At 58.8% G+C, this 13234-nt stretch overlaps 1 protein-coding gene across 3 annotated transcripts in view; it reads left to right on the plus strand.

The window, feature by feature from the left end:
- Positions 1-12470, plus strand: part of SLC6A13 (solute carrier family 6 member 13) — a 35151-nt gene extending 22681 nt beyond the window's left edge. For 2 of the 3 annotated variants that reach the window (XM_027093270.1, XM_027093271.1), the window contains 9 exons: positions 307-441; positions 6343-6446; positions 7264-7388; positions 8932-9044; positions 9275-9412; positions 10090-10192; positions 10672-10772; positions 11832-12002; positions 12306-12470. In XM_027093270.1, coding sequence (XP_026949071.1) covers positions 307-441; positions 6343-6446; positions 7264-7388; positions 8932-9044; positions 9275-9412; positions 10090-10192; positions 10672-10772; positions 11832-12002; positions 12306-12413 — 1098 coding nt within the window. In that variant the 3' untranslated portion in view covers positions 12414-12470. Of the gene's footprint in view, positions 1-306; positions 442-6342; positions 6447-7263; positions 7389-8931; positions 9045-9274; positions 9413-10089; positions 10193-10671; positions 10773-11196; positions 11391-11831; positions 12003-12305 lie in introns of those variants that run through there. The other variant, XR_003430033.1, reaches the window with a different exon arrangement.
- The last annotated feature ends 764 nt before the right edge of the window (positions 12471-13234 follow it).

The following is a 13234-nucleotide window of genomic DNA, read 5'->3' on the forward strand; positions in this document are numbered from 1 at the left end:
GGGGACAGGGGTCATGTGTGACAGAGCTTCTTGTCCCTGACGACCCTTGCCACTGTTCTAAGATTCTTGCTGGGAGCGTGCCTAAGTTCGCTCAGTCACTCAGCAGATATTTGCTGGGTGTGTGTCAGGGAGACAGAGGGAGGGGGGAGGGCTGAAGGCTGAGGACTGAGCAGCTGCGGGGGGAGCGGGAGGGCGCAGAAGGGGTGACCTCTGCCGTGGGCTTGGCGGCTCCTCCGCCTGCCCCCTCCCCGTCCCCCCGCTGCTGGCTGCCCCAGTTCCTTACCTTCTCCTCTGCCCCTTGGCCAGGTGGTGTACTTCACAGCCACCTTCCCTTACCTCATGCTGGTGGTCCTGTTGATTCGAGGGGTGACGCTGCCTGGGGCCGCCCAAGGAATTCAGTTTTACCTGTACCCAAACCTCACGCGTCTGTGGGACCCCCAGGTAAGATGCACAGACGGGGCCGTCCCTGTGCTCAGCTGGGCATCTCTGCTCCTGGACAACCCCAGGCATCCACGCTGAGGGGGGTGTCTCCACGCATGTCCCCCTCCTGGGTTCACAGCTGCCAGGGAACCCAGGGGCCCTGAGGCCCTCGTGGTGTTTTGTAGTGTTTCTGGGGGGCTGTAAATGCGTCCTAACAGCCTTTCCCCCAGGCTCTCCCCTTCCACTACCTCCCATCCCCTCTGGGTGTCTCCTTTCATTTCGAGCAGCCTCTCTCTCTCCTGACCCTCCACTGGCCCCTCTGGCCCGCCCTCTGCCCACAACGCCCGCTCCTGGCCACGGCCCCCAGCGCCTCCCAGGGCCAGCTGGCTGGTGGTGCTGAGTTTCCTGTGTGCTGTCCAGAGGCCCCCGGCCCTTCCTTCAGGGTCCACCCTCCGGGAGGGGGCTGTCTGCTGACGAGGGTCTGGACGGCAGGGCCTGGACTGAGAAGCCTCTGCCGGGGTCTCGTCTTCTCTTTGGCAGCCGTTCTGAAGGCCAGCAAAGCCAGGAGGGGGCCGGGGGTAGAGAGGCCGCGGGTGAGCACCGCCCAGAGCCCCGCCCGGCCCGGCTGTGGCCTGAGCCCGCTTCCCTGACAGAGGTCACCTCCCGGGGCCTCCTCCTGGGCTGGAAGGGCTGTGCCCCTGAAAGGGACGCCCAGCTCAGAGCAAACCAGAAATCGAACGGCTTTTCGTACGTTTCTATAGTAAGGCAGTGGCACTGTCACTGCTGAGAGGTGAGAGGGGGCAGCAGAGGAGGGAACAGCCCCCCAGCTCCCTCCGAGGCGGGGACCGTTCCCATGAAGGCAGTGGCTCCCCTTGTGCAGAATTTGGGGTGGCTCTTCTCAAGCCTCCCAGCACCCCCGGATGAATTACGAGCTCTTCCATCCTGAGTCCTGCGGCTGCCAGGGCTCCCAGAAGCAGCAGACCACTCGAGCCCGGAAGCCTCCCCAGCCTCGGCCTGGGCTCTTTCCCCACGACATCCGGTGGGATGGGAGCTCACCCTCCCGTCCCCGTTTCTGAGACAGATAGAGACACAGGGGCAGCCACCTCGTCTCCCCGTGGACCCAAGGGCTGCAGTCGGGCCTCGGAGCCAAACTGTAGGACCGCAGCTGCTGAAGCTAGAAAACCAACGTCATCTCTGCAAACTTCTCGCTGCACAGATGAGCAGACAGGGCCCAAGGTCACGTGGAAGGAACGGCAGGCCGGGACCCAGAGTGCCGTGGTGGAAGGCAGGCAGCAAGCAGGAGGTTGCGGGGCAGCAGAGCTGGGCGAGGCCTCGGAGGCCGGGGGTGGGTTCGGCTTGGATCCCTCACGCAGGAGGGAGCCGCTGCGGTTCTGGGGCAGCGGTGTGAACCGGTGGCTGAGCCGCAAGCCACCTTCTCCTGGAGATCAGGCTGGGAGACAGGCAGGTAGAATGAAAGAAGAAAGGGAGAGAGGGTCCAGCGTCTCTGGAACTGACCTATGGCTTCTGTGATCGACGCTCTGTTTGTCCTGACCAGCTTTTTAGCTAACAACTGCTGAGCGCCCGCTATGGCCCTGGCATCGTTAAGAGGGTCACATGCATTATTTCAGCTAATCCTCACCGCTGACCAATGAGGCATCCCCATCTTATAGACAGGAAATTAAGGCCTAGAGAGCTTAAAGAACTTTCCATCCGCACACCTGCACCTGGAATCCAGGTCTGCATGGTGACAAGTCCCACAGGTTTTACGGTCTCTTGAAGGCAACGTCCTGTCTGCTTGTCTTTGTTTCTCTCGCAGCTCATTCATTCAGCAAAGATTTATTGAGCATCTATTTTGTGCCAGGTATGTTCTAGGTGTAACGTTTGCTACGTAATAGCTGCCGGCAAATAAGAAGAAGGTGGACCAGAGCGCCTTCAACTCTGAGAGTTAAAAGGCCGTAATTCTGTGTCTGGGTTACTGCAGGGAATAAGACCTCTTTCAGGCTTCTCTCCAGGACACCATCCTTCCAACCTGGGCAGCTGCAGGCTGTGCAGGCAGCGATGTCTTCAGAATCCTCTGAGCCCAGGGAGGGAGACGTTCCAAGAGCCAGGCTTGGTCCTGAGCTTCCGAGCAGACTTCCTAACGGCTGGTCCTGGCCTCCTGCTGAAGCCCACCTTTCTGTCAGTGAGCAGAGCAGCCTCTGCAGGGCGGGATGCCCCCCGCCAGAGCCCTAATGGGAAGTAGCTGGCGCTCCCCAGGAAGTGTGCCAATGCCAACCTGCATTTGCCTGGCACTTGAGAAAGCTGCAAAATTCCTGCAGCACAAAGACCAGAGCGCCTCTCTCGGCCAAGCTCTCGGTCTGGAGCGGAAGCCAGGCGGAGACACTGCTGAGTTTATCTCGTTGGCCAGGCTGCTGTGCGGTGGGGGATTGCTGCCTCTCCCGGCCCCCCAGCGCCGTCTCCTTCCCACTGGGGAGCGGCCCCGGGAGACTCCGCTGGTGCAGCATGTGCTGGGTCCTGGCGCTTTTTCTTTCCCTCACGCTGACCCTTTGTTCCACTGCACTTTGGTAGATCGATAAGGACAGGGGCTGGGGACGAGGTGTCCGGAGAGTCCTTGTTGAACACCTGAAACCTCTACCTTAAGCTCTCTAAGGAAGGGTTTATTTAGGGAAGGAGGTTGGAGCCATTGATTAGAACGAGTCTTTTCATTTTGCTGTCATGCATTGAAACCTATGGGACCTTATTATTACTGGAAGGTGAGTTGCTTCTTTAAAATAACAGCAACGACAAATAGGCCAATAGCTGACACGTGTATTATGTGCTTACTGTCTGCCAGGCCCTTCCCTAAGAGCACAAGACAGTTTAGACCTCACACTAATCCCACGAGTTAGGTGTAGCCTCATTTTACAGATGAAGAAGTTGGAGCTTAGAAAAGTTAAGAAATTTGCCCCAAACTACGAAACAAGCATGGAGGGGGAGCTTGGGTTTCATCCCAAGTCGTCTTTTGGGGGTCTTCTGCCTTAATCACCATGATATACATTTCCCAAAGAATAGGAATGATTAGTTTTAAGAGTTGATTTTTATTATTCTAGAATTAATTCTGAAGTGGGATAGGGAACTAATATTTCTTTATGTGTTAGGCATTTTACATACATTATTTTTATTTGTTATTTTACCCATTCTATTTCTTAATATACCCATTTGTTATTTTACTTGTTATTACACCCATTTTCCTGATGAGAAAAGTGAGGTTCAGAGAGGTTAAGTGATTTGCCTAAGATCACACAGCTAGTTATTAACAGAGTTAGGAACTGAACTCTGTTCAGTTTGACTCCAAAGCCCAGGCTTACATACGATTGCCTTCCTGAAAATAGAAAATGTAATAGTCCTTGGGGTTGGACTCAGGTTGAAAACATCTTTCCTGGACCTTCTAGAAATTCTCTCTTCCTCTGTCGCCCCTCCAAGACCTCTCTTTAGCCCACACTCCCTGAAGCGCTTTTCGCTTGTATTGTCGGGCAGTCTTCTGCGCCAGCCAACCACACCCTGGAGCTTTGCTCCCGAAACCAGGGCTCGCGGACGGGGCACGTGGCAGGTCGCCTGTGGGGGGTAGAGAATGGCTTGCCCTGCTGTCCTCCGGCCCTTCCCGCGGCCCCGCGGCTCTCCCGCCCCAGCAGGCTGGCCAGGAGCAGCTGCAAGGAGCCGGCTCGCCAGCCTCCAGCCAGTCTGAGCCCCGCACTCTGAGCGCTGACGCCTCCTGCTGCCTTTTCCTCCGTCCTCCTCAACCTCTCCTCCCAACTCGGTCTTAGTCTCTCCCCCTCTGGGCGAGGTGACCTGCCAAGTCACAGCTTTTCTTGTTTCTTCTTCCCAAGCCCAAGTCTGCAACACTTCCTAACCGTGGGATCTGCACGTGCGCAGCCACGGAACATCTCTGAGGAAACAGTTTCCTGCGTGGACGGCGGGTCAGGCTGTAGCCTGGGACCCGCCAGGCACGGGGAGTGGGCCTCGGGGGCCCGAGGCTGGGCAGGTCCGGGGCCGCGTCCTGGATAACCGGCCTGGAGACACCTCCCCGGCCCTCCATCCCAGCCTGGTGGGATCCTTCCTGTACAACCTTAGAACCTCTTGCCACAGCAACCCGCACTTGGGGGTTGAACAAAAAGGAACAGTGACCTTCAGACCAGAGGCCACTGGGTCTTCCTGGGAGGACTCTCCTCACAGAGTCTGGGGCAGGTTTAGAAGAGGAAAGGATTTGAGACGTTGCAAAGGAACAACCAGGCTCCCCGAGGCACGTCCTCAGTCCGGGGCGTCCTCGGAGTTTTGTGGCCTGTCCTCGGCTTCTCTCCTTTCATTCCTGCCCTTTCTTTCTCCAGCTTCCGAGACCCCCTCTCCTTTCCCCATGATCATTTTTCCTGAGGTTTAAAGAAGCTCCCCTTGGTGTTTTCGACCTTGCCTATTTCCTTGCTGGCCCTGGCTCCTCCCTTGGGGTCTTCCTCTGTGCTTCCTGCCCCGGACACCCTGTCCCTGGTGGCAGCTCCTGCCTCCCTCATAGCCTGGGGATGGGGGTCCCCGTGGGCAGGAGGGGCAGAAGGTTAGAGACAGTCTCCCCCTGTCCTCACCCTCTTTCCCGCTCTGTCCCCATCCCTGCAGAAGCGGAGGGAGAGCAGGAGGAAAGAGTGCCCGGGTGGATGCCAGTGCTCAGGGGCTGGAAGGCAGGGATACCCACATCTGACTGGTCATTAGGGTCGCCCAGGAAGCTTTGAAACAATACAGGTTTCCGGGTTCTCCTCTAGGCCTAGTTCAGGGTCTCACCCGGGGATGCTGGCTGAGGAGTCTGCGTTCTGATGCTGTCAGCTGGCACGGGTTCCCTCAGACGCACCGCAATGCCGAGGAGAGTGGGCATTTGGGGGGGTGAGTGGTGAGAGAGGAGGGAGGTTAGGGGTGTGGGGAGGGAACAGGTAGGGGCCGAGGAGCTGTACACAGAAGCAGCTGAGGCTTTGGTGCCCGTGGGCCCTGCGAGCCCAATTTTAGTGGAAGGAGAACGGAGGCCTGTTTGGGGGCTCACGAGGAGGGCGGACATGAGACAAGAAACGCGGACCCAAAAGTGTTAGGACACCAGCCTGGCGATGTCCGCGGCCACGGCTTGGTGCTCAGGTCCCCTGAAGGCAGGAGGTGCCCGGGAGGGTCTGTGGCCGCAGGACCCCACCTCCTGTGGGTCTGCAGCGCCGCAAGTCCCGTTCTCCTTGATCTTCTTTCCCTGTGGGATGTTATTCTAGCTGTTAAATCTAAATCCTAGCATGCACAGGCTGGGCCAGCCAGCTGAGATAATAACAAGCACAGCCACACCCTGTGTTTAGCTGGAGAGCTATCTTCCCCCCAGGGAGTACAGAGCTCTTCACAGATGACTTCTGTCCATCCTCTCGACGCCTCGTGACCTGGGGCTCGCTCTTCCTGTTTTGCAGAGGATGTTGAGGCGCAAGGGGCAAAGCTACGTGCCCGTGAAGGCGCTGACGCAAAGGACCCGCATCCCCGCAAAGCCCGTCGCTGGGATCCTTCCAATCTCGGCACGCTGCCGGGGGACCTGGGGTGGGGGACGTGGAGGTAGAGCCCTGGGCTTTGTTTCCATTACAGAAAAGACGGGCCAGGCCCCACTCGGTTCTAGAGCACCAGCTCGTCGGCCTCCATCGTGGGTCCTTCAGTCTTTCTCCAATGCCTGATGCCCGTGCCATCCTGGGGGTGCCCGAGAAACTCCATCTAGGGGGCCCGGGAAGTCGAGCGCATCGGAATAGCATGGCCGCGGGGCTGCCTGCGCGGGCTGAGGGCAGGGGTCTGCCGTCCTGTGCCTGGCTTGGCTGTAGGCCTGTGTGGTCCGTGGAGCCCGGACAGCCTGGCTCCCCTGAGGCACAGCTTTCTCGTCTTTTCCCTGCATAGGTGTGGATGGACGCAGGCACCCAGATCTTCTTCTCCTTCGCCATCTGCCTAGGGTGCCTGACGGCCCTGGGCAGCTACAACAAGTACCACAACAACTGCTACAGGTGAGCGGGGGCAGGGCCTGAGTGCCTGTCCCTCCAGGTGTGCTAGAGCAGGGGAGATGTGGAGGGTGCGCCAGCTCGTGGATTTCCCTACGCCCCACCTGCCTTCACGCCATTTTCCAACCCCCAGGGCTGCCAGGTGGTGAGAGGAGCCAGTGGCAGCACGGGCGAGGGATTGCTTCCCCCAGGACGGGACGGTGATGGGTGGCCGGGAACCCCCAGCAGGGCCCAGCCTGGGGCTAATGTAGAGGGCAGTGGGCACAGGTGTGCAAGCAGCCCAGCTCGGGAGTGACGTCATACAGAGCCTGGTCCTGTGTGCTCTGTACCTGCGCCCCAGCAAACACTGAATCCCCTCCCTGTGGTTCCCTCGGGCCCACCTGACTCATGTCAGAGAATTTAAGCCAGTTTTAGTATTAGCTAAACAAAATCACATCATGCATTTCAAAATTGAATTTAGGTGAGTACAGAGCACCTGTTGCTTGGGTTCTCCGTGCCCCTCTCCTCTCCATTAACGTACCGGCATGCGGGGGTCACAGGGGTAGTGTCCCAGGAGGCGCAGTGGCAGCGTGATGGGAAAGGGGAGCTGTGTGGCCATGGGTAGTGTTTAGATTCTGTTACTTCCTTAGGGTCTCATTCTTGCAGGATGACTGTGGGTTTAGTCCAAGTCTGAGCCCATGGAGTTGGGGGGGACAGAACCAGCCCCTTGGGTTCCCTCTGCCCCTGCCAGGCCGGCGGCGTCACCTGGGGTTCCTGTGTCCTAGCCTGAGGCGCTGGCTGCCCCTCTGACCCTGCTGTCCCCACCTCCCCGCCCCGCCTGCAGGGACTGCATCGCCCTCTGCTTCCTCAACAGCGGCACCAGCTTCGTGGCCGGGTTTGCCATCTTCTCCATCCTGGGCTTCATGTCCCAGGAGCAGGGGGTGCCCATCTCTGAGGTGGCCGAGTCAGGTGGGTGGTGTTTTGGGGGGTGCGGGGGGCCTAAGACAGGGGACTCTGTGAGCTTTGTTTGAACCTTCACCAGCCCGCCTGGATCTACAGGCATTCCTATTGTCACCTACACTGTGGGTGACCTCTCAGTGGCTGCGTCCCAGGGAGACCTGGGATGGACTTAAACAGCGATTCCAGCTTCAAAAGGCGAACAGGTGTGCAGAGAACACTGTCCCCTGCACCCTGGCCTCCAGCTCCTCACCCTGGAAGCAACCAGTGTTACCAGGTTCATAGTTTTACTTCCAGAAATAGTTTAGGCTTTTATGAGAAAAAGAATACACACACATCTGTACGTACACGTTCAAACACGCGTCCGTATTACTGTTTCTGTCTCTTACACCTCGTAACAACCAAGTGATAACGTGCTGTATACATTGTCATGCATCCTGCCGTGTCTCGTTCCCCTTAACGTGTGTCTCAGAGGTAAGTTAACTCCCGGCACGTGGAGTCTCCTCCTTTAAGTGCCTGCCTTCCCACCACGCGGTGCTGCTCTTGCTTTTAAATAAAATCACAGACGGATCCCCCATCTGGGTAAGCGGCCGGTGTTTGCCTGGCTCGCCCCCCATGCCTGTGGACCACCCACTTGCACCTGTAACAAGATGATTTTGATCGTGGGGTTCACGAGCTCCCCCCGTCACACAGGGGGCCGAGCAACGGGAAACTGGCATCACTGGTTCTTATTAAGAACGATCGTGTTTCTCTTTGACGAAGCACAGCCCTGTGCCAGGCTCGGTGCCGTGTGTCCGCTGGTGCGTGGGGCAGGTCCCAGCAGCCGGGAGACGGGCGGAGGAGCTGACCACTGTCCCGGGTCCCTCGGTCATACCCTTCCTCTCAAACGAAGCTTCCTATCGAGGACCCGGCACTGGCATGTGACCTGTTCCTGCCGTTTGAGCCAGCTGAGGGCAGCAGTGTGTTTGAGAGGATGTGTGTCGTGGGTATTCTGAAACTCACGCCAGCTGACTTGCTGTAGGGTGACAGAAGAGGCTCGGGGAGCAGCGGTGGCCAGCGGTGGCCCCAGACCCAGTCTAGTCTTGGAGGTATTTTCTTTGGAACTTTACGGAAACCACACAGCGCTTGCCTTAGGGGGCAGGACGGCTCCAGGTCCGCCGCTCCCTCCTTTTACGCTGGGGCAGCTTCACGAGCGTCCGCGGCCTGCCTGGCCCCCAAGCTCTTTTTAAGTTTGAAAGCTCTGGTTTGGGGGCAATAGGTCTGGAGAGTGAGCCCTCAGGATGTGAGGTAGAACTTACAGAGATGCAGGTGACGGACCCCCGTCCTCTTCTCTTTGCATATCCCGTAGAATACTCACAGCCTTCAGGTTCTGTTGCTGCCAGTGAGAAAACAGTGGGCGATGCGCTGGAGACTGGGGACCGGGTCAGGGTTGGGTGGCTTCTCCCGGGTGGGGACGGTGCAGGGGAGTAGCTCTGGGCTTCCGCTGTCCCGTGTCCCACACTGGGAAGCCCACCTTGGGGTGGCACTGGGCCGTGTCCCTCTCTCCCTGCCGCAGGCCCTGGTCTGGCCTTCATCGCCTACCCCCGGGCTGTGGTGATGCTGCCTTTCTCGCCCCTCTGGGCCTGCTGCTTCTTCTTCATGGTCGTCCTCCTGGGACTGGATAGCCAGGTATCGAGAGGTGGCCGCTCAGAGCCCGAGGGACGGTGGTGTGTGTGGGCTGGGGGCTGGGCGAGTGTCAGGCGCAGATGCCCTGCTGGGGAACAAAGGGAGCTTTGGAGGGGGGTCCGCTCCTGGGCTGGCAGGAGGCTGGCAGGGCTGCCCCGGGAGCGAGGCGCCAGCTGGTTGACGGAGCCTCTCGTGAGGGCTCTTGTCCTCCAGTTCTTCGCCCTCTCGTCCAGTTCGTGTGCGTGGAAAGCCTGGTGACGGCGCTGGTGGACATGTACCCCGGTGTATTCCGCAAGAAGAACCGGAGAGAGGTCCTCATCCTGGGGGTGTCTGTCACCTCCTTCCTCGTCGGGCTCGTCATGCTCACAGAGGTGAGGGGCTGGGCGGCTTGCAGGTGGGGCCCGGCGAGGGGGAGAGCCCAGGTGGGTGACTGCCACCTGGCGGGGGGGGCAGGCTGCTGTAGTTTCAGGTCACCGCCTTCTGGGCTTTGGGGCCCGAGGGCCCCTTCCCACCCCAGGAAGCACTGAGCACCTGGCTCTGGGCGTGGCGGAGGGGTGCTTTGCCTCCACGGAAGCTGAGAGGTATAGACATGTTGGGCTGGGAAGAATCGCCTCTCCAGCAAGATCCCATGAGTTCCCAGGCAGCTGGCCCACGTTCCAGGGACAGACTTCAAAGGCAGAAAGGGAGCCCTGGGGTGGGTGACATTCTGAGTGATGTCTCAGGGGAGGAGGGGGATGGAGCTCATCAGCCTGATGACACCCGTGGCGGCCCCTATTCTGACCCTCTGCCCAAAATGCACGCTGTCCTGGACTTTTGGGTCCCCCCCTGCGTGTTCTCAGGGGTGAGCTAACAAGGGCTCTCTCATGCATCTTCCTTCCAAAAACAATAATCAAACATTATTATTGTCCCACGTCTGCCGAGTGCTTTACAGCTTACAAACTACACTGTCCCTTAGTCTCTGTCTCCTGTGACCCTCCCCACCTCTGCTCCGTGCCCCGAGGGTGCCTGTTTCCTCTGGCTAAAGTTCTGTCTCTCTCCTCCCGGGCAGGGCGGTATGTACGTGTTTCAGCTCTTTGACTACTACGCAGCCAGTGGCACGTGCCTCCTGTTCGTGGCCATCTTTGAGTCCCTCTGTGTGGCGTGGGCCTACGGTGAGTGACTCTTCCCGTGGTCCTGCCCAGGGCCCTCGGACAAAAGAGAGACCTCACTGCTCACACCCACCTTCTCCTCAGACTTCTCTCCCTCCCAACCTCAAACATCTCAAGAATCCTACCTACATTGCTACCATTGGAAAAGCCCTCCAGAGGCGGCCTTGTCCACCCTCCTGGTGCTGGCTGCTCCCGGGCCACCCAGGTGGGCCCGTGTCCCATCCTACCCAGAGCTTTTTAGCCTTTAACAACCTTGATCACCAGAAAGTTCCTGCCTTTGCCTAAGCCAGGTTCTTCCCACTGCTGTTTATGCCTACGAATTCCATCCGGGGAAGGCTCTGCTCCCAGCAGGGATTGGAGAAGACAGCCACGATGTCTTTTACAGACTGTCCTTGCCCTTCCTGGTTGGTGTGGTCCCCATCCTGATGCTTTGGATGCGAAAGGATGTCCTTTCTCCCCCTTCCTTCTCTTCTTCGTGGCAGGTGCCGGGCGCTTCTATGACAACATTGAAGACATGATTGGGTACAGGCCGTGGCCCCTTATCAAATACTGTTGGCTCTTCCTCACACCGGCTGTGTGCACAGTAAGATAACCTCCGGGGGGCTTCCCTGGTGGCGCAGTGTTTGAGAGTCCACCTGCCGATGCAGGGGACGCGGGTACGTGCCCCGGTCCGGGAAGATCCCGCGTGCCGCGGAGCGGCTGGGCCCGTGAGCCATGGCCGCTGAGCCTGCGCGTCCGGAGCCTGTGCTCCGCAGCGGGAGAGGCCACAACAGTGAGAGGCCCGTGTACCGCAAAAAAAAAAAAAGAAAGAAAAAAACAAAAAAACGATGACCTCCGGGAGGAAAGCCAGATGAAGGGAGAGAGATGGTAGAGCAGAAGGGTAGACGGGCCATAGCCCTAGAAGGTACTTACCCGTGGGCATTGAAAATCATTTAAAAGTTTCATTCATCCTCCTGTTGGGTTCTAGAAAATGCCAGCAGGATAGATTCTTCCTTTCCGTTTCACAGAAGGATCAACTGAGGGCCAGAGCTGTCAGACTCAACCCCACGGTGTGAGTCTAATGTGGCAGGTGCATCGGGCTGCTGAGAACAATACCGATAAGCACCGAGATAACAGCAGCAGTTCCAGAGCACTTACTTCCTGCCGGGTACCAAATGCTTTACGCATTTAACCCAGTCAATCCTCACAAGAACCCCACGAAGTAAGAATTACCCTTATATTCACTTTTCAGGTGAAACGGAAGCCCCAGAGGTTAAGCAGTTCGCCCAAGCTGGAAGGTGGCCGAGAGCTGGGGCTCAAGCCCAGGCAGCTTGGCTCCGGAGTCTGGGCCTGAGCCACTAAGCGCTGCTGCTCTGGCTTTACCTGTGTCAGCAGCACCCACTGTGTGCCAAGTATGATGAGGCCGGGGCGGCCCAGGCATGACCCCTGCCCTCCAGGTGCTCACGGCCAGGCACAGAGCCATGTCCCAGTTGAGGATGCCCAGGGGCACGGGGACCCTGGAGGGACAGGGTGGGTGCCCCGGAAGTACCTCCTGGGGGTGTGGATTTTGAGCAGATGTGGATGGAGTTCGGAGGCAGACTGGCCCAGCTGGTCGGGGGGACCCATGCTCCCCCAGCCGCGTCTCTTCTCCTCTCACCCTCAGGCCACCTTCCTGTCCTCCCTGATCAAGTACACCCCACTGACCTACAACAAGAAGTACCTGTACCCGTGGTGGGGCGATGCCCTGGGCTGGCTCCTGGCTCTCTCCTCCATGATCTGCATTCCCGCCTGGAGCTGCTACAAACTCAGCACCCTCAAGGGCTCTTTCAGAGAGGTAGGGAGCTGGTGGGGAGGAAAGCAGTCAGAGGATGAGCTGGGGTCCCCTTGCTGGCAGGTGGCTGCCTGCCTGGGTAGCAGGTGGCACACAGGAGGGCCAGGGACCCTGGTGTGGGGTCAGAGGGACAGAGGGAGTGCTGAGCAGTCCCAGGAAGAGACAGGATGCCTCCAAGACACCGCTGTGGTTAGGGTGTTGGCACCTGGAGAGCAGGTTTGGCACCTCTGGGGAGGCAGTGATGCGGGACGCTGGCAGACTTGCCCCCTCTCCGGCTCATGACGGACCCCTCCACTCTGCTTGCAGAGAGTTCGCCAGCTCATGTGCCCAGCTGAGGACCTGCCCCAGTGGGCCCGAGCGGAACCCTCTGCCCCGGCCACGCCCAGGACGTCGGAACTGGAGTCTCACTGCTAGGGGGCAGGCCCTGGGACAAGGGGCCAGTGAGCCTGGCTGTGGGGACAGTTGCAGAAGGAAGGCACAGAAGCAGCCCTGCTGTGCTTCTCTGCCCCGCACCACCCGGGGTAGACAAGATAAGAGGGGACATGCTGGAATCCACCTCTGAGCTGGGCATCTCCCACCCCAACTTCCCTGCTCCAGGGGTGGCTGGACAGGTGTGAAAGGCCAGGATCAAGAGCATCCCCTTTGAGAGGGGCCTTGGGAGGTGGGGTGAGGCTGCAGGCGGGGGCGGGGCGGGAGAGCTCTGTTTGGCGCCCTTCATTCCATTAAATCCACGTTCTTCCCACCAGCTGCTAGCAGTTCCGCTTGGTTTCTGCCCCGACCCACCCCCGCCTTGCTGCCTTGCCCACCTCCTCACTTTAAAGTGGGGCTTTTAGGGACTTCCCTGGTGGCGCAGTGGTTAAGAGTCCGCCTGCCGATGCAGGGGACACGGCTTCGAGCCCTGGTCCGGGAAGATCCCACATGCCGCGGAGCAACTAAGCCCGTGCACCACAAATACTGAGCCTGCGCTCTAGAAACCGCGAGCCACAACTACTGAGCCTGCGCTCTAGACCCTGTGAGCCACAACTACTGAGCCCTCGTGCCACAGCTACTGAAGCCCGCGCGCCTAGAGCCTGTGCTCAGCAACGAGAAGCCACCGCAATGAGAAGCCCGTGCACCACAGCAAAGAGTAGCCCCCGCTCGCCACAACTAGAGAAAGCCCGTGCACAGCAACGAAGACCCAACGCAGCCAAAAATAAATAAATCAGTTAATTAAAAAAAAAAAAAGGCGATGGAGG

This window comes from Aethalodelphis obliquidens, unplaced genomic scaffold, assembly GCF_003676395.1.
Source record: "Aethalodelphis obliquidens isolate GAN/ISIS:26980383/991018 unplaced genomic scaffold, ASM367639v1 scaffold83, whole genome shotgun sequence".
NCBI lineage: Eukaryota > Metazoa > Chordata > Mammalia > Artiodactyla > Delphinidae > Aethalodelphis > Aethalodelphis obliquidens.